The sequence below is a fragment of the Pinus tabuliformis genome, chromosome Q (genome assembly GCF_031772625.1).
Source record: "Pinus tabuliformis cultivar Carrire ecotype Pingquan chromosome Q, CPIR1, whole genome shotgun sequence".
Classification (NCBI taxonomy): Eukaryota; Viridiplantae; Streptophyta; class Pinopsida; order Pinales; family Pinaceae; genus Pinus; species Pinus tabuliformis.
In genome coordinates, this window is record NC_142296.1 from 735,281,720 (window position 1) to 735,303,332 (window position 21,613).

Here is a 21,613-nt window from a genome sequence, read left to right on the forward strand (position 1 = left end):
AAAACTGTCTCTAGGTGGAATTTCCCAAAAACGATTTCTAGGTATTGGAGAATACATGTGTCTAAGCCTCCTTGCAAAATTTGAGTCTTAGAGCACATCCGATGCCTACCAGAAATCAACACTCCCTCTTAGCGAGGAATGTGCTCTAACAATGCAACTTGCTGAAGCATCACTCTATTCTGTAACATCTCCTTCTACGCTCCTGATGTCTGACATCCTGTCCACCAACTATAGCGCAAATGCTGCATCTATATTGCTGTTGACCCTGCCACTGTCAACATTGCATCCGTACTGCAACTGCCTCTTAATTCTGCATCCGTGCTGCCGTTGGCACTGCCACTGCCAACTACATCTGCATTGCAACGTTTTCCAACTGCTGCTACTAATGCATTAGCAACGGAAAAGCATCGCAAATTACTAAACTGGTGTTCAATATGGTGCATCTCGCTGCTAGAGTCTGACTATTGCTAGTCTCTGCGTTGACCCTAAGAAGCCTCTGTGCTGCTGCCGACCTCTGCTCTGTGCCATTTGCACTGCTGCCAACTCTGCTTTGCATTGCCCAATCTTTGGTGCTACTAGCCACTGCAACTGTCACTCTGACACTCCTCTGCATCAACTGGCCTGGTCCATCCTGCTACTTCTGTTATGGGCTCTCGTAGCAAGGAATTGATCCAAGAGGTGGGCTCCTTAAGGCTCTTGCCCATATGTAGCTCTTTCGAACTACAACTCTAAATCAGCCCACCTCCCTCTTGGAGGTATCTCGGCTGTCATGGAAAACTCTTCCTTGATCTTCGCGGCTGCAACCTTTGAATCATGTTTCTCATCTTTGTCCTTCTCCCTGAGAGGACATTGTGTTGCGTAGTGACTAAATTCACCACACCTGAAGCATTTGATCTTCGAAACATCTTTCTTCTTCTTTCGTTGCTCTTGCCGCCCCTTGGATACGAGCATTGCATTCTCATCCTCCTCCTTGGGCTTCAACCCACTGCTACTGCTTCCGTCAAGTTTATACTTGACCAAGTCTCTCCTTAGCTCCTCGTGCTTAAGAGCTACCCACATCTCATCCCAGTTTGGCAAAGCCGCCCTGCCCAGGATGCTCTGGACAAAGACTTGCCACACCTCAGACACTGAATTTAGGGCTAGTCTTACCATCTCGGAACCTTGAGGTGTTGACCCCATAACTGCCAATTCAACTCGGGTCTCCAGAAGCTTCATGAGGAACAAATCAATGCGTTCCCCAAGTACATCTTCCGTTGCTCGGAAATCCTTGATACAACGTCAACAATGCATCCCACATCTCCTTGGCAATGTTTCTGCCAGCTATGTGACAGACTATATGATCCTTCACTCTGTCGAGGATCATTCTTTTTGTCTTCACCATTTCTCCCTTGTACTTCTAGTGGGCTCAGCTACCACGCTGTCGACAGTAGACTTTGAGAAAATGCTCATCTAGAAGGCATGACATTCTTGCCTTCCAGATCACATAACTGGATGCCCCATCCAACCTATCCTGATCTCTCAGTCCACTGGTTGCCATCTTTGCCAATCGAAAAAGTTGAATAACCTCCTCTCTCCTCTGCGCAGCACTGGACTAGCCTACGCACTCCCTTCTGGAGCTTGTAGATCTGCCCCTCTCCGCTGCTGCTCAGCTAGTGAGAATTCAGACTCCTTGGCTGGAAGTCCTCTAAGGAAGAATTCCCTCAACCGTGTCTCTCTCTTCCCTTTGACGTCTTTCTACCCAGCAACTGCCTGCAGAAAACTGTGTCCCACCATAAAACCCCTTTTCATTGAAGCTTCTGCTGCGCTGCTCCCTCTACCGCTGACAAATCTCGAACTGGAAATCTTACCTCTCTATCAACTCACTCAGAGAGAGATTTACCACCAAAATCTTGCCCTCTTGGACTAAACTGTGTAAATCCTCTGGGGATTCGAATTGCTGTCTCTGCAGGAATTTTGAATTCGCTTCTTCCTTCAGCGTTGGGCCTTTCGGCTCTGCTCTTCTTGCTTCACCTGCACCTCTGATACCATGTGAAAATTTGGATGCCCAAATTTCTACAACAACCGATTAAGGTTCTCCTACTTGTTAATTTATGAATCAAGTTACTTACTGTTTCCTACAGTAAATATCGAAACTAATACACTGCAGTCTACACCATTCGAATTATAAGCGGAAACAAGAAACTGAACAGGAAAGAGATACAATACACATCTACACAGTTATATTTAAACAAATGTCCCCTGAAAAACCCAATGCGGGAAAATAGGTGTAGTAGTTGAGGGTTTATTATTAAGCAGTGGTAATTTTTTAGTACAATTCGTTGGATGCCCAACTGGCTATCCAATACAGAGAAAAACTAGACAAAACAATTAGTGAGATGCTCTCACCCTGTCACTGGAAGAATCTGACCTTGATCTCACTGGAAAGAGGCTCTGCGTCCCTTTTATGTCAGCCTCTGCGCAGAACTGCGCTAGCCTTATGCAGTGTCTGCATCACCTCTGCTGGGGACTGCGCTGCTCTTCCTTCTGATCCTTTGCTGTCCAAAAACTTCAATTTCCAGCCTCTCGGTCTCACACCTCGGCTCTCGGCTCCCGACTTCTGAAACTCGATTTCCTCAGTAGGAAATTTGATCTCCCTCTAGGCTCTGCGCTGCCAATGCATCAGCACTGCGTGGGCCAACATCAATCTCTCTCTGGACGTCGTTCTGTCCTCTCTGCCATGTACTCTTTGGCCCAGGAAAAGACTCCTCAATAGATACTATCCCTGCCCTTCTCTGCAAAAGATCACTATCGAAAATCTCTCTGGCAACTGCTCTGCTTCAGAAAATCAAACTTCTGATCTCCCTTCTATGCGTTCTCCAAGTGCCCATCAAGCCTTCTCTTATAATCATCTCGTTGATCAATCAACGACCCAGATTAGATTCTAATCAATGGCTAGGATCATATTGACTTGATCTCTGCCTTCTTCTAGAAGTTTCACCCACAGAGTAGATTAATACCCTTTAATTATTTTAATTTCCTAAGTTTAGACTTAGGGTACATTAAAAATAATTAATTATTTTAATAAAACTGTCTCCGGGTGGAATTTATTGCAGAATACATGTGTCTAAGCCTCCCTGCAAAATTTGAGACTTAGAGCACATCCGATGCTATCAGAAATCAACACTTTTGACAAATACATTACATCATGACTCAAATACAGTTATGAAGACCGACACTAGTTACATTCTTGAACACATCAAAGGCTCAAGCGAAATCTTTTGAAGAGAGCAAATTTTTTTGGAGGATTATCAAATTCCTTGGGAGGAATTTCCATTGTAATTTCATCATAAAATTTTGTAAATAATTTTTCTATATTCTCTTATCTCTTGAGGAAGGGTATTGGGTCATTGAAGCTCAATATTTTTGTAAACCCTCCTTTTGATTCAAACCCTCTCTTCTCTCTAAGAGGGTTTCACATTGTAATAACCAATGTTTTAAAAAACGGTCGAGCCACTCCGACTTGGCCAAGCCAGACCGAGCCAATGCTTGGTAGGGTTGGCTTGGTCGCTGAAACGGATCGGCTGGCCCGGTTGTTACCGAGCCGGTCACCGACTCGGCCAGCTCGGTAACAACTCGACTGGCTCGGTCAACGACGCAAAAGCACAGCGTGCATATCTTTTGGGGGGGGGGAAATTGGACCCCACAGCCAATTCTAATGTGGCTTAGGGTTATTTTGAGGTCCATTTACCTCTCCCAACCCTATAAAAGCTACCCAACCCCTCTCATTTTCTCATAGCTATTTCATTGCATTTGTGTGAGAATGTGTGAGGAGTTTGTGAAGAGTTGTGGAGTTTGTTTTTGGAGCAGCAGTGAGGAGTCTTGGGCAAGCATTGGAGGAGCTTCTTGGGCAGCCATTAGAGCAACATTGACGAGGCAGTTTGTGCCTAGAGTTTTTTTTTATTCATTTCTAAAATCTGTTTTGCTTATTTAATTTTTTGTGCAAATCTGGAAATTGAAAAGAGTTTTTTTTTTTATAAAAGAAATGAGTTATATTTTTTGTTTTCATTTTCAGAAATTTTCCTTTCATTTCCAAGTCAAAAAATGGTTCCTAGAGTGAAAGATGCTGCTTGGGCATATGCTGAAATGGTTGATAATCAAATGCATTGCAAATTTTACCATAGAAAAATTAAGGAGGGTCCTAGGGGCATTCATAGGCTGAAACAACACTTCGCTGGTATTAGAGGCCAAATTACTCCATTTGAATCACCACAAATTGGGGAGATTAGGAAGGAGTTGTTAAATAGCTTTGAAAAGTTTCAGGAAGAAAAGCTAGGCAAAAATAAATAGAGGCTGAAATTGGGAGGAAGAGGAGTATACAACAAATGATGGCTACCAACCCCCATTTTGATTTTGAGGGCTCTTCATCTATCCCTTGTTCTAATGCATCCAACCCCTTTTGCTATGTTCCTCCCTCTTTGGAGTCCATGCAAGAAAAAAAGAGTAAGGGTAAAATGAAAAAGAAGGGTGATATGAATATCACAGTTATTTCATTGTTACACCCTCCTCTCCATCAGGTGCACATGGTCCTCAAGCTAGTAGAAGTCATATGAAACCCACTTTAGATGACCATTGGAAGAAAGAATTGAGGGACACTGCTTGTGATTACATAGCTAGATGGTGGTATGATGCTGATATCCCATTCAATGCTTCCCGTTTACCATATTATGAGCCTATGTTTGATGCCATATTTGTTGCTGGAAAGGGCTTCAAAGGCCCTACTATGCATGAGTTAAGGGGGTCTCGTTTGCGAAAAGAAATTTCCTCTGTTCATGAGTATTTGAAAGATTTCAAAAACTCATGGGAAAAAACAGGATGTACCATCATGTCAGATGGATGGACTAATCAAAGGAACCATACCATCATAAACTTTCTTATCTTTTGCCCATAGGGAACCATGTTTCTAAAATCAGTTGATGCATCTGATCAGGTGAAAGATGGACAATTGTTGTTTCAGCTATTGGATGAGGTTGTTGAGGAGGTGGGGGTGGCTAATGTTGTTCAATCATCACAGATAATGCTTCTAACTATGTTCTTGCTGGTAAATTGTTAGAGGAAAAACACAAAACCATCTTTTGGACCCCAGGTGCTACACATTGCATAGACCTCATGCTTGAGGATATTGGCAAATTAGATTGGGTCAAGAACACTGTAGATCATATGCCAAAAGCATAACAAAATGTATCTGCAATCATTCATGGATTTTGAGCCTGATGAGGAGACACACAGGGGGCAGGGATATTATTAGGCCTGTCATCACTAGATTTGCAACTCATTTTTAACATTGCAATCTATGCTTTCCCAACATAGAAACTTGCAAAAGATGTTTTCTAGTGATGAAATAAATGAAAGCCAGTGGTCTCACAAATAGGATAGCAAAGATTTGAAAAAGAAAGTTAATGAAGAAATATTTTGGAAAAAGGCAGCAAAGATTGTGAAGGTTGCTGAGCCACTGGTTAAGGTGTTGCAGTTGATGGATGGGGAATATTGGCTATGGGCTTCATTTATGAGGCTATGGATCAAGCAAAGGAGCAAATAAAGACAACATACAAGGATAGAGTGGCTAAGTATGGGCCCATTTGGGCAATCATTGGTGAAATATGGAACAATCAACTCCATCGTCCTATACATGCAGCTGGGTATTTTTTGAACCCAAGGTATCATTATAAAGCTCTGGAGGTAGGAGCTTTGGGTGGGGAGGTTAGTTATGGATTGATTGACTGCATTGAGCGCATGCCATTGGAGAGTGATCAGCTGGAGATACACCAACAGGTTACTTGTTTTAGCAAAAAGCCACAGGTACCTTTGGCAAGAACCTAGCAAAGATTGCAAGGGAAGCAGATGAGCTAGGTAAACAAAAATTTCAATTTTCAAATTCTTATTTTGTTAAATTGTTTATAATTTGAAAGTTGGATATAATTTGTTGAGCTAACTCATTACACTACTATGTTATTTGCAGCACAATGGTGGGAGGCTTTTGGTAGCCATTGTCCTCAATTGCAGAAGTTTGCAATGCGTATTTTGAGTCAAACTTGCAGTGCTACTGGGTGTGAGCACAATTGGTCTGTCTTTGAGAGGATTCACACGAAGAAGAGAAACTGTTTGGATAAAAAATGGTTTAATGATCTAGTCTATGTCCAATACAACTTTCGGCTCAGACGCAACCAATTGCTGAACAAAAGACCTGATTCAGAGCCCATTGTGTTGGAAGATATTGATCCAACATTAGATTGGGTAGTGGAGAGTCATCCAACAGAGTTTGATTCCAATGAGGATCTTGATTTGGATTTACAGATGGAGGCATCACTTGAACAAAATGTTCAATTGAATGCAGATCCACTTGCACGAGTCTTAGGCCCAGCCGCAAGTCCTCCAGTTGTAGGCACTTCCTTTGCGCAGCCACGACGGAAGCACATATCTCGTCTATCTCAGTGTACAACTGTTGCGTAGCCTGCTAGTGCTACAACTTCTACAGTTGCAGTTGGAGATGATGATGAGGAGCCATGGGTTTCCCTGTCTGACTCTGAGTCAGAGTTTGAGCCAGATGATGTTGGCTCCTCTAGCAGTAGCCAGTAGTACTGGTGACTAGTGATGTTTCACAATTTACTTTTGTTGTAGAGGCCATTTCTAGCCTCCTTGGTTATGTGTTTTTGTTTTGATCTCAATATCATCATTCGTGTATGCAGTGGACAGTGCAATGGATGCCATTTTGATATAATGGATATATTCATGAGCCTACTTTGATCAAATGTGTGTTCTCTCTATAATCTAAGGCTTTGTGTTTGGAAACATGAATGAAAATCTTTAAAATTATGTTTTTTTTATAAAAAAATAAATATTTAATGTATTTTTTACAATGACAGAGTCATTGAAATCAAACCGGCCGAGTCGATATTGAGTTGGAGTCAGAGTTAGAGCCGACCCTCGGCCGTTTCCGAAACGGAGTCAGAGTTTTAAAACATTGGTAATAACAATAAAATAATTTTTTTCTTGAGGGAGCTTCATGTATTTTCACCTTGGTATCCCCTCTTCATTTGGAAGGAGGACCTCTTTCATGGTGGTGACTGACTTGTTATCTTAGATTAGTTTTCTTGCTCTTCTTCATCATCTAGTTGCATTAACATTTCTAGATCTAATTTCATTTTGCAAGTAGTTTCAATCACTTGTCATCTTTTTGATTTAACTTGTTTTTATGTTCATTAAGTAATCTCATGAGCTATTAGATCTAATTGGCATCTCCATTGAAGTAGTGTCATTTTCTTGATCTCATTGTCATTTGCTTCTTGATCTAATTCGCTTTGCTCCATTGAGTAATTTTTGCTTGCTTCATTGATCATTGGCATAAGCTAATCTCACACTGATATCATAACTCGTGCTCAAAGTATTAATTGCCTATTTGATTATTAAAGTGAAATGGTATTTTGCTATTGGTAAATTTTAATAATATTTCGCTTTGGAAGCATCTCACTCTAATATACATCTCATTGAAGCACTTGTTATAATTTTAGATCTCATCTCTAGATTGCATTTTAGATCTCTCTAAAATTTACCTCCAAGCATAAGCTTGGTTGATAGACATCTAGGACAACCTTCCCTAACTGTCATTCAATCTCCCTAAATTTGAGTTTGGAACAAAGGTTAAAACGTGTGACCTCACAGTTCTCTTGTGGCCGAGTCCCTTGTAGGAACAAAGGCACACAGGTTGTATTGAAGTCCTAAGGGGGTATCATTAATGAGGCCTTAGCCTTCTTAGAACCACCTCACTCCTTATGAAGTCGATGGAATTGAGGAAATTCAAACCATAGATTAGGCATATAATAAAATTTACCAAGACCACTTGATCTCACACACTCACGACAACTTTGTTTAAGTTTGTGTCAAATTGGTTATTATACAAATTTAGATTGTGAGCACCTGAGGTTCTTGCAAGTAACTTATTTTATTGCTCTTGTACTTGACAATTTCATTTTCATTCTTATTGTTCTTTGATGTCACTTTATCATATTTGAGCATCTCTTTAGAGTACAAGCTTTATTTACTTGCAAGTTTATTTCCATCTTGTTACTCATATCCTAAAGTTGTATATAATCCATTTTGGTTTTTGTTTCACTAACGCTTGTTTTGCAACTTCTATTCTTATAACTTGAAACTATATCTCATTTGCAAGTATTGTTATTTTATCTTTGATGATATATATCTTGCAAGTTATATTCAGAGGCACTGGTCTCTTACAATTTCCTTGCAGGATATCTTGTGAATATAATCGATTTATTTGAATTGTTGATTCTTATATGTTCATAAACTTTAATTAATCAAATCTCTAATTTCATTTCAAGTTATATTGAATGGTAATTGCCTTACTAATTATCTCCTAGGCCTTGTTACCCTTAACAAGTTTTCCTTCAGATACTTTCATAGGGACCACCCCTTTTAGCTTAGCTAGGAGAGAGCTTAAACATAGAGAGTTGGGAATAGGTGATAGCCCCTTCTCTAAGCGTTTTGCCTTAAGGCCACGCTTAGTGAGATTAGGGACTTTTACCACATCAATCTAGGTGTGCATCCTAGGCGACAACAGGGCCATTATCCCAAGACGAGAGCCTAAGTAGCGACAACAGGGCCATTATCCCAAGACGAGAGCCTAAGTAGGTTTTGAATATTTTAACGATGCACTGATTTGATGGGGCAAAATCTGTTGCGTCATTTTTTTTTGTGAGATTGTTTATATTTCGCTCGCGCTAATTTAATGTTAATAACCTAGCTGTGCATTCTTTTAGTAGATCTGTAATTTGCTCGGTCAATGGATTGCTGGGTGCTAGATTTGCAGGAAAATTAACATTGGTTTGGGACAAAAATCCAGATGAGGATAATTTGGAAGATGGAGTGTTGTATTTAGAGAAATTAGTGATTGCTCTTGTGGATGATGATGATTGTGTTGTGATGCCACCCTCATCTGTGGCATGGTCCCTGCGTCCAGGACTCTTGCTCCAATAGCAGTGGCCCCATCTTCAATTCCATAGCTTCCACTAAGACCTACTTCACTACTACCATGTGGATGCCCATGTAGCAATTATGGTGGTGAAGGGGGAGAGAGTAGTAGATAGAATCATAGATATTAGAATATTGTTTCTCCTTTTTCACTACTTTTTATTTTCATAGATGGTAGATCATTGTTTTGGACCTTATGGTCTTCATACTTCAATGTATAGATGGCCTATTTTGTAAACATTACTATTTGGTTAGGTTGACAGTTGTTGGATAACCTATTTCATTGATAAGTTAATGGGCTACTTTCTATTATATGGCTTAAAAATTCGGTATGTTTGTTTATATTTGCTAGAATCTAGATGGCCAATGATTGAATGCTTAATCATTAATGTACTACGGATGTCATCTCTATATAGATGGCCAATGATTGAATGCTTAATCATTAAAATATATATTTTTTTGAATATATATTTTAAATGCAATATATATATATACACACACACACACACTCCCTAGATGCTTTGCTCCCAAGGAATTTTGGAAAGTGGTGCTCCTGATGCACCCACTCTACTCCACACTCTGGCAGCCTTGGAGGCAAGGCAATATTAAAGGATATATCTTCTTAACTTTATGGGTAGGCAACATTAAAATATAGATCAGCGTTCTTTATACATAAAAAAGAGGGTGCTGATGGCCTTCCATTAACCCTACATTTAAAGACTTATCAAGATTCAAGAATCGTATGATAAATCTTTATATGGGGTGTGGACTATAAATTTGTCATTATGTGTTTTGCTTGAGCTATTTTCATGTTACGGTGCAGTTACATGTTTGCTCTCTCAAGAATTCCAAATTCTGTTGTTCGTATTTATATCCTTTCTCCCATGACAGTTAATTTTAATAGTAGTAATACTTTGATCCCATTTTTCATCATATGATCAATCTTTATATGGGTGTGGACTATAAATTTGTCATTATATGTTTTGCTTGAGCTATTTTCATGTTACGGTGCAGTTACGTGTTTGCTCTCTCTATAATTCCAAATTCTGTTGTTCGTATTTATATCCTTTCTCCCATTGACAGTTAATTTTAACAGTAGTAATACTTCGATCCCATTTTTCGCCCTAGTATAGACATGAAGATTATCTATAGTTAGTGTTATCCATATTTAGAATGTATTTAGTGTTCACATATCATATGTTTAAATGCTGTGAAGTAAACATGACTTAGTATATGTGGATGGGCACTCACTTTTGCATGGGGATACATGAAGATTTACAGTACTTCACAGGACCATCCTAAAATAATTCACGATACCATCTTATACAATACTGAATTTTGAATATGCTGAATGCAATAATGGCCAAGAATCTTTTATGAGTGGTATTGTATGTGGTTCTTGGAAAAATGTTGTAGTGAAGTGTTAGATAAAAAAAATAATAAATTAATAATTAAATATAATGTCGGCTCAATTAAAATGGTAATAAAAATAAAAAAGTAATAATAAAAATAATGTCTATTCAATTCAATTTGTTATTTTGTAATTTTGTTTTTATTAATAAAATTGCAAACGATTTTTTTGGGAAAAAAATCATAATATGCATTTTTTTTTGTAAGTTAGAGAGGAACTTTCTATTATAGAATCATAAAATACAATATTTACATAGCAAGGATAGTTTTTTTTTTTGGCTTACCCCGTAGAAAAAGTCGTAATTTCCATTAATAAAGATGAAAATTACATTCTGTATATGCAAGAGCATTACTTTGATCTGGCTTTGCCTGTCCAACCAAAAATGTAAGAAACTGTGCATTCCTCCACGCAGGGAGTAACATATAGCTCAAAAAAAAAACATATATAACTTAGAGTTCTGTCCTCTTCTCAGAGGATGTAGAGTAACAGATGACTATTTACATAAATATCAAAACTGATAGACAAAAAATAAATGTTTTTCAACAAAACTGAGATAAAAAAGTTTTCATTCAGTGCTGTTCTCAAAGTGCTTTAGGGTCTATGAATGGCCTATGATAGTGCTGATACACGACCCCGTCCAAGTCTTCACAGATCAACCAAGAGTTGTCGTCCTTGAGCGCTACTTCTTTGGATAAGTAGTCAGCAGAGGTGTTCCGCTCCCTGTAAATATGGTGACAAGTGAAAGAGTTAAAATACAAGATATGTCTGTGAATCTCATCCAGTATATGCCTCAAAGTGAAAGCAGAACATGTATATTTTTTGTTGATCCAATTAATAACCAGTTTTGAGTCACCAAAAAGCTGCAAGTTGGAGCATTGTTTTTGTAAGGCAAAAAGGATGATGTTTTTTGCAGTCATGAGCTCGACATAGTTATTGGTTCCCCAGCCTAATCCCATTTGGAGTTTGAAGAGATGGGTTTCTGATAGGAAAAGAATAGCTCCCCCTCCACAACCTGACTCCTGAGCTGAACCGTCGAAGTAAGCCCAGGGGATTGATTTGTTGATGACCTCTGTCTCAACATTCCTAGGCGGGTTTTTTTGGGGATCTTCCGGGATCATGTGATAATCTGCAACAATTCTGTTATGGATGGAGGGCCAGTGGAGAATCTTTTGCGAGAAAATGGTCTCGTTCCTGGCAATCCATATTGCCCAACAGATTAGTAGAGGCAAGTTCCTTTCCTTTCCTGTTGTATCCCTCCACCAAGAGATCCATGCCTCCTTTACTGTTGACTCTTGCTAGATGGGCCTGATTGAGAGTGTTGTTCTGATGCTATTCCAAAGATCCATTGCCAAAGGACAATTCAGGGAGAGGTGATCTGTGTCTTCATTACTGCTTCTGCAAAGATGGCACGAGAAAGGTCCAGCGAAAGATCGCTTCATCAGATTTGCCCTTGTTGGAACCTTATTATTTAAGATGGACCATATGAGCAGCTTTGTCTTGGCTGCAGCTTTGAGTTTCCAGAGGAGGTTCCATCTTATCACCGAGTCTGGTGGCTTGAAAGGTTCCATGAGCACTAGGTAGCCAATCTTAGGAGCGTAGGAACCATGTTTAGCATAAGCCCATATAAGCTTGTCTTCCCCTTCCATAATCCTGATGTGAGCCTCCGTGAGCGCTGTAATGAAAAGGCTCCAAAAGTGCCTCCACTGAATGGGTATATTAAGGGCTGCTCCCGATTTCCAGGCCTGTTGACCTAAGGATGATTGCTCACTGTCTGCAATATGACTGAGATGAGATATCCCCTGCTCCGCAAGATAAAGTCTCAGGTCTTCAGGGAGTTTGTGTGCGTTGCCGCACCCCACCCATGGGTCCACCCCCAGTCGCACACTTGTGCCCGAACGAACTCTCCAAGTCAAACCGTTCCTTATCAGGTCCTTTGCCTTGTTCACTGCTTTCCAAATGTTGGAACAGTTCTCGAAGGTCCTTTGTTCATGTCGAATCCAGTCCAGCGGAGTGATGGGGCTGATGTATTTTGTGGTTACTACCTTCATCCAAAGGCTGTCTTTGTTGAGTAGCTGCCAGCCCAGTTTTGCCGCTAGCGCTTTGGAGAAGAAATCCAACCTCTTTATCCCCCACCCCCCCTTCGTTTTGGCAGAGCCAGAGTCTCCCATCTAGTCCAAGCAAAAATTCTACCTGTCTGATTCCCCTTCCATAAAAATCTGCAACGTATTTTTTGGAGTCTATCCAGGATGCCTCTAGGGATCCATGCTAGGGACATCCAGTAGACTAGGGTTGTCTCTAGCACTGCTTTGATCAGAATAAGTCTGCCAGCCCTGGATAAGTATTTATGGTACCATATATTCAGGCGTTTTTCCACCTTTGCGATCAGCCAGATCCAGTCCGCAATTTTGTAGCCAAAAGGCTTCAGGCGATATCCCAAGTATCTCAGGCCTTCTTCAATCGGATTGGTGACAAAGGGGAACCTTCTGAGGGCATATCAGATCTCGTTTTGAGCACATCCGAGCGCAGACAAGGTAGATTTGGACTCATTAACAACCATTCCTGTAGCCTTTTGAAAAACCTCCATGACTTGGTGGAGGGCTGTGAGGTCACTCAGGCTACCATCGAGAAAGATGAGGACGTCATCCACAAAAAACAGATGGGTTAAAGATAGGGTATCAGTAATCTTTATACCCTTTAAGCGTCCATTTCTATGCTCCTCATGAATAAATCTGCTGAGGCCCTCCATAACCAGGAGGAACAAAAGTGGAGACAGGGGACATCCTTGTCTGAGGCCTCTTTCAGCATGAAAAAGAGGGGAAGCCGAGCCATTTACCAACACGCTGAAGGGAATATCAGTTATGAAACTCATGATCCATTTGATGATAGGATAGGGGAAGCCTATATGGGTTAGGAGAATGCGGAGGTATAGCTAATTGACTCTGTCAAAGGCTTTTGAGAGGTTAATCTTCAGGATCATGCCCTTTGTTCTCTGGTGCTGGACTGAATGGAGGAGTTCTTGAGCCGTCCCAATGGCCTCATGGATCTGTTTGTTGTGCAAGAAAGCAAATTGTTCTGGGGAGATATTGAGCGAGAGGACGGGCTTCAAACGATTAGCAATGATTTTGGCTATAATCTTGTAAATGCAATTACAGAGGGATATGGGTCTGAATGCATCAAAAGAGGAGGGTTTGTTAGATTTAGGAATGAGGGCGATGAAAGTGGCCTTCAGGCTTCCCGGGATCCTCCCTCTCTTCTTGCTTTCCTTGATGATTTGCAGGAGGTCCACCCCCAGCACCTCGAAGAAAGTCACATAGAACTCAACGGTCCAGCTATCCGGTTCCGGGCTCCTCTTTCTGCATCATTTTTAAAGTATCTTCCAACTCCCTCATAGAAACTTCTCCCACTAACTCTTGTTCCATCTCCTGTTCAACAAACCGCGGGAAAAGCTGTACTGTTTTCATCACTTCTACCAGGGAGGCTTGTGGGGGGGCTTTATAAATGTTGTGGAAATGTGAGCAAGCTAAAGAAGCCAATTCTCTGAAGGATTGAACTGATCTACCCTCCGAATCTTTTAGTTCCCAAATGGTGTTTATAGCCTTTCTGCCATTTGCATGTTTATGGAAGAATTTAGTATTATCGTCCCCCTCCTTTAGCCAGATAGCCCTACTCCGCAACCTCCAATTCGCTTCTCTGCTAGTAAGAACTTGGGTTCTCTTATGAAGCGCCGCATTGTAGGCATCTTTCTGTTCTTGAGTCCTCAAGATCCCTCCTGTATCCTCCTCAAATGAGAGAATAGCTTTCTCCGCCTCTTGGAGGGATAGATCCTCCACCTCCTTTTTCTTTCGAGCCCACATCTTGGATAGATTCTTCAATTCCTTCATATTGAGATGGAAGTTTTGAGTTATGTCCCCCGAAGCACTAGGAGGGTGAGCCTTCCAGAAGTCCGTCACGAGCTTGATATAATCCAAATCTTGCAGCCAGGTGGGATTGAACTTATAAGGGGCCTTTGGCTTACTAAGAACATCCTGAATCTTAAAGTAAATGGGTCGATGGTCTGACAGCCCACCCGAGCTTACCCATTGTCTTATACCATGTCCACCGATGATCAGGGCTTCTTTAGTGAGAAAGTGATCAAGTCTTCTAGCCAAGCTGGCTTCTCCTACTCTGCTATTCCTCTAGGTAGGCTGTATTTTTGCTGTAGGGGCATCGACAAGGCTGTGGGTCTCCAAGAGGTTCTCAAATTGACCCGACAAAGCATCTACCTGGGCATGGTTGCCCCAGGATTCTGAGTATCCCGGAGAGAAATTGAGGTCACCCCCAATGATAACATTGTCTTGACAAAGAAGAGATGACCTGAGGAGAGGTCTCCAAAAAGCCATCTTGTCCTGACAGGGTCCATACACATTGAGGACCCGAAATTTTGATTCAAGGGTAGGGGAGTATATATCAGCACCCAGAAAGCCTCGGCCTCCCCAAACATTCAAAATTTTTATAGATCTGTTACATATGCCAAGGGATAGACCCCCTGATATTCCCGAGGCATCGATTGAGTGAAAGGACCATCCAGGGAGCCATGAAGCAATAAGGGAGGATACAACAGAAGCCGAGCCTAGGGTTTCTTGAAGGAAAATGATGTCGACATGCTCAGAGGTGAATAAGCGCTTGAGGGCTAGTTTCTTCTCCAGGCTAGCCATTCCACGATAATTAAAGGAGAGGAACTTCATGGAGGGGGGGGGGGGGGAGGGGCTTGCTCTGCTCTAAGAGTTTCTGTTTGCCAGAGGCAACCTCCTCCCCAGCCTGATGCTTGGCTTTTGATAGGTGAGAGGGTCGTCCTCTGGATTTGGGAGGGGGGGGGAGGTAATAATCTCAAAGCCAATAGAGTCTAAACTTTGAGGGCACATCCGGGAGCGGAGGGGGTAGCGGGGTTTAGGATACTCCGGGTCCAGGAAGGGGGAGGGGGTAGCCTTAGAGAGAGAGGGCTGAGGGAAGGAGAAAACAAGGGGGGAGGGGAAATCGTGCACTGCTCGGCCATGGGAGTTAGGAGGGAGGGTCCAGAGGGGAGGGGAGATGGTGTGCCAATTGGGAGCTCCGGGGAAACCACTGAACTAACATGCCCGGAAAGAGAAGGCAAACCAGTAGAAACATTGGCAGAAATAACAGAGGAAAGGGAGAGAGAAGACATACCCGTGGTGTGAGCGTCCCCTATGGCCGCCCGAGCTCTGGTTAGAGGCGGAGAGGGAGGCCGGAGAGGAGCCTTCCCACGCTTCTTTCTGTAGTCTTTCTCTTGGTCCTTGTCTGCCTCGGATGGTTCAGGAGGGCCGCGTGCTTCCTTGATAGTAGGTGGAGGATCCTCCCGTGTGGGGCGGTTTTTTGGCACGCTCTCCATCTGTGGCTGCACTCGCTTGGTTATCAGAGGGCAGTCTTTGTACACGTGCCCCACTCTATGGCAGTGTCGACATCTGTAGGGTATGCCCTCGTAATCTAGGGGCTGCTTCCGAGTGAATGATCGCCATTGAATCATGAAATATTCTTGCAGACCCCCTCGAGTGTCCATGTGAACCAAAATCCTTGCAAAAGTCATCTTTCCCGTGGACAGATAAGACTTGTTTGGTTCCATATATGTGCCGATAGAGTTCCCGATACGCCTGAAAATGTTCTCCGACCAGAAATGCAGAGGGAGACCAGGGAGCCTTACCCAAATTGGCCCGAATCCAAGCTGCTCCGTATCCGGGTCGAAAAGGGGGGACCATCTCTTCAGCAGGACCGAGGCATGTTCAAAATGCCAGTACGATGAGAGTACCCAGTTCGTGAGGTTCGGCTTGGAGAATCTAAGGGCAAACCAGCCCTTTACAAAAGTTTGCACAGTAGGCAGCTCCGCCAAGTGGTTCCCCCAGACCTCCGAAACCCAAGATCTCAGACGAGCCGCGGTGTAGTTTTGACCCCGAATTCTGCCGACCAAAACCCTATCTGCAAAGTCCATGGTCTCTCCCAGCCGAATGTCTTCCTCCAACCTGAGGAATGAGTCCACCTCCTTTGTTCTAAAGCACCACGTCTTCTTTGCTGTTCTATCCTCAGCTACAGGGTTCCCACGACCTTCTGAGGGGTGTTCTTGTGATGGGGGGTTTGTTGGGGGAGGGGAAGAAGCAGAGGGGAGATTTTCCGCAAGGGGGGAGATACCGATGAAGCTGCCAAAGGGGTGAGGGGAAGTGCACAGCGGGGTGAGCGGACTCAAGGAAACCGGAGGGGCACGGGGGGAGGGAGTGTTTACAGAAAAACCCGAGAGAGTGAACTGACCAGGGGCTAGCGAGGAAGGGTTAGGGTTAAGACAACCCGATGCAAACCCTAAGGTCGCCGGGGACGGCAGGGGAGATGAGAGCGACGACCAGGCAGGAGTGTCATCCGGCAGGAAGAGCTGGTGGTCTTGTGGTCCAGAGAACGCAGGGAGCCTAGAAAATGTCTCATGCAAAGCTTTGCCAAAAGAACCGGTCCCCAACTTAGCAGAACGGGAAGTCTAGATGGAGTCCTCCCCTATTTCCTCCAAGTAGTCCACCATATCTAGGTCCATAGATGCTAAAAACCAACGCCAGCTGCCTTGGTAACCGCCAGGGGGAGGAGCAGCAAAGTGACAGATTCCGGCAGGGGAGGCTAGGGGTCAAACAGGGAAGCAGTAAAGCGGAAATGGACGATCAGGTAAAAGGGAAACGGAGTAAAACCCCAAATCCATCCATGGTAAATCAAAAGAGGGCTGCACGTGCGGAGATGGGGACGTGTGCAGCACTGGTACGAACAGCTGTGCCTTTCTGCATCATCCACGAAGCAGCTAGCCATAGTCTCCTGCAACCCTAGCTAGGTCCTCCATCGCATCCCTCATAGCAAGGATAGAGTTATCAGGGTAACTTGGGGCTTATGCAGCCAGCCATCTTGCTCATATAGAGGAACAAAAGAAACTGAAAAATAGAAACATTATAATCACCCAGCTTGGGGCAGATCACCGGTGTGTCCTTTCTTTCCTTTCTTTTTTGCTACTTTGACCCAACCTTCTGGAGGTGGGGCTACCAAAGCTACTTGAAGATTGTTCTGACAAGCTAAGGAGGCTTCCTTATAAGAGTCTGAGGAGGCTGATTCATGGAGAATTATTACTGACTTCTTCTCTTCTTGCTGGAGAAACTTGGATCTCCTTTCTCTCTTCACGGGGCTTTTGAAAATCTGAATTCTGGGCCTCGTCTGAGGAGAGTATGTCGTCATCAAATTCAGCATCTTCCTAATCCAAGGAAGAGGAATCTGCCTCCTCTCAAGGAGGCGGGCTGCATGGCTTCCATGCCTTAGATTTGGGCTTCCGTTTGACTGGTTTTTGAGAACAGGAATTCTGAAGATGGCCTGTTTGCATAATATGCATATTACAATAAAAGAAATTAATAAAAATGTCGAGAGCATATGTATGTAGTTATATGTATTATTAAGGTTTTAATAAAATTAAAAATAAGAATATTCTATATATAGAGATGGAAAATTTATATATAATATAAATAGTAATACTAAGATCCAATATAGATCCATTCTAACTGCACATTTACTGAGCGCTGGGAGAGATAAAATCTCTTGAGCTGCAAATTTTTCCTCAAGTTTTGCACTCAAATAGATGTTTGCATCTTGTGAGATTTAATCCCTCTTGACACTTGGTAGATCCGGATTTAAGATGAATCGATGCTTGTAGTTATTGAAACAGTCAGGTTTGCACTTGTGAATGTAGATTATGGGCTTCATATGATAGATGACTTTATTGATCAACAACATCCTTGATGCTAAAAACAAATTTGCGTGCCTATTTTTATTTATTTATAAATGCAACTTTCTTTTGTTGAATGGTTGAGCAAAATATGCTCATTCATGCAGTTGCCAAATATTAGTGAAACTTAAATTTCGGAATTTTTGTTGGTTATCATGGAAAATCTCCTCTAATCATTTTTGTTTGAAAGATTTGATCCAACTAATATTCTTCATGAAACAGGCTGTGTTCATTGGCCAATGTAAAACTAATCCATGAATGTTGTGAAAACTGTATTAGGAGATAACCAAGTTTATCAACCAAGCAAATGAGATAAAGGCTGCAACTGTTGCCTGCAAAGAAGGTGCTCAATTTCTTATAGTAAAGCCACCTGCAGAGGTTGTACGAACTTCAAATAAGAAATGAGATACGCTTACAAGAGCCATGCAAGGCTAATAGTTCAATGGTGCTAGTAAGTGTGAGCACACATTACTTATTGTCACGAGAAGTTTGATTACCATGAGATTTTACAATATTTATGGTGGTTGTAGGAGTTTGCTTTCGGCAGAAATTATAAGTGATGTAACTAGATTTTATCTCATCAATATATTTATTAATAGGCAACATTTGTTTCAGTTCTACTCGAGATGAATTAGTTGATCTGTTATTTCATTAAAGACATTCTGACTACAACTGTTGTTTAGCTCCTCGCAGTAAGTAAATAACCATGAGGTTATTATCAGTATTTGTCTTGCGACTTCTTTCCAGGCGGAAATAATTGACAGTATTTGAGTAGATGCTATTGCTTTAATCGGGTTCAGAAAGATCTATAGATTAGATTGCAAAATGATATTGTGATCTTGGGCCAAAATTGTGGTTTGATGCAAGAAGCTTTTCCAATTTATATGAAATGTCATTGAATTGGTCAAACTACTGCTTGGCATTATCATGTTAAGATTACACTTAATGTTTTGTTTTCTCAGTGCTGACTACCAGCAATTGTAGGTTTAACTTTTAAGGAAACATTCAAATAGATGCACCCTTGCCTTCTTATAAGTGGATTGATAAATTTATTCTTTTCTCATGATTTCACGATGGAGTAACACATGTACTTTGACAAACTTATCTTTCTTACAACTCATGAAATATTACTTTTAGTTGTCTGTGAATGTTAACAAGCATACATATTCAATGCATCTGTTGGGTTCCAGTCTCCAGCACTATTGGAGTGGTCTGTATCCATTAGATGACTTGTTTGTATTTGAATGTAGATTTTCAATAGGGGCTACAGTAGCAAGTGTGGTTATTGCTGTCCACTTGATGTCATATCCCTTTTGTAACCTTAATATGTGTTTTGGATCGTCTGCCACGTATGCAGCTACTGAGGTATTGGTGATGCGTACACGAGTTATATAATCTGTTTTAATCCCTTGGATATTTTATCTTGCCATTGTGTGGTTGATGAGATTTTTAACTATGCAAGAAATGGCGGTTTGCATGAGCATTTTGAGCTATTCAGCTATCTCTATCTAGTTGAGCCAGGAGGCTCTTTTTACAGCGCAGTATGAGGGTGATGTGACGTGTGGTTGACACATGTCCTTAAAATAAAAATAAAATATTCTCTAAATAGAAATGCAATGTCAGTTATAATAAAAAATCAAAATGAATATGCTGTGCACGTTTATTTATTTATTTCCATTGTAATGGATACTTTTTTGTTATTCATACGAATAAAAAAAGTACATTTTGACTGCTGAAATCTGATATTTCCTCTCTAATCCGAGGGCAGCATGGAATTCTGCATATATCTACATCATTACAGCTTGCCTGTGAGCTTCAAATTACATAACTGTTGATCAATGCTTCTTAAATCTGTCCCTGTGAAATGCATTTACTACATAGACTGGCCTGCATAAGAGAGAATATTACATCAATTTTTCAAAAGGCATTGAAAAACAGAGAAAGAAACTAAAATCTGAGAGATGATTAGGAGGGAGATAACTGAAATCTGCACCTCTGAAATTCTTCAAATCTGTTGACGAGTTGTCTTGATCTGGAAAAGAACTGATAGGTGAAGCTGCCTTTACACTTGCTGGACAATTGATAGGTGAAGCTGTCTTTTTCGGATTGCTTATGGATATGTTCTCTGAAGTGTGCAACAATCTTTTAAGATTAAGGAAGCGAGCTCTTTCATCTCTGAAGATGATTCTATTCCTAAGTAGCCAAATGCCCCATGCCACAAAGATGGGAAGAGTACCAAGGAGCTTTGATTTCTTGGCCCAGAAGTAAAGTGATTCCTCGAAAGAGTACCATCTTAAAATTGTGCGAATGCCCATAGACTGTAAAACTGTGAACCAAATTTCCTGTGCAGCATAGCAATTTGTGAATATATAATCTACAGTTTCTTCTTGCTGTCTACACAGGCTACAACTATTTGGTCCAACAAAACCTCTTTTTTGAAGGTTCTCCCAGGTCAAAATTTTATTGTGGAGGGCTAGCCATGTGAAGCATTTTAATTTTGTTGGGATGTGCCATTTCCAAATATAATTGTTCCACCATCTGTGATTTGATTCCACCTCTGAATGTACAATTGCTTCATATGCTAGCCGGGCTTTTACCTCCCTGGAGGATATATCCCAACTCCAAATCAGATGGTCCTTTGAACTGGGGTCTAACTCCATTTTGATTTATCTTTGATATAAGATTCTTCCATTCCTCTGCCAGGTTACCATCCAGACCCAACTCTTTTGAGGTCATCCAGTAATTTTTGAAGGGCATAGAAGAATCTCCTTATTAGATATTATGTAAGTGGACCAATCCTTTGGAGTTAGACAGTTAATTAATTTAGGAGAGAACTTGTAGACACAGGTACCTCTGATGAATGGGTCCTTACCTAGGACTACCTGTTTGCCATCCCCAACTTTCCAGGCGAGCCAGTTAAAGAGAAGGGGAAAGGATGCATTGAGTGCTTTCCATACAATAGAGCCACCTTTGACTGGTGTTTTAGCATATCCTCTAATCCAGTCCACTACAGACTTATGTTTTAAATATTTTCCTTTTATAATCTGACTCCATAGTCCCCCACAAAACAGGGCTGTCCACAGGTTTTTTAGAGATAAGGCTTTTGAAAACCAGGGTAGCTTTTTAAATCCCCACCCTCCAAGATGTTTGGGGATGGATAGTGTTAGCCAGTTGACAAGATGAATGAATTCCTTGCTGTTTTTACCTATCCACAAAAATCTGAACATTAGTTGCCTGATGGCATTGAGAGTGGCAGAGGGAATCTTGGCTAGAGATAGCCAATAGACAGGGATATTTTCCAGCATTGCTTTAACAAGAATCATTCTGACCCCTAGAGATAGCCAATTGTAGCACCACAGGTTAATTTTCTGTTCTACCTTTTTGATCAGCCATTT

At 41.6% G+C, this 21,613-nt stretch overlaps 1 protein-coding gene across 2 annotated transcripts in view; it reads left to right on the top strand.

The window, feature by feature from the left end:
* LOC149221639 (2,3-bisphosphoglycerate-dependent phosphoglycerate mutase) overlaps nt 1–19,279 on the top strand; it is a 61,882-nt gene extending 42,603 nt beyond the window's left edge. For both annotated transcript variants that reach the window (XM_089385161.1, XM_089385162.1), the window contains one exon: nt 18,498–19,279. In XM_089385161.1, the coding sequence (XP_089241287.1) occupies nt 18,498–18,623 (126 nt within the window). In that variant the 3' untranslated portion in view covers nt 18,624–19,279. The remainder of the gene's footprint in view (nt 1–18,497) is intronic.
* Nucleotides 19,280–21,613: the final 2,334 nt, after the last annotated feature.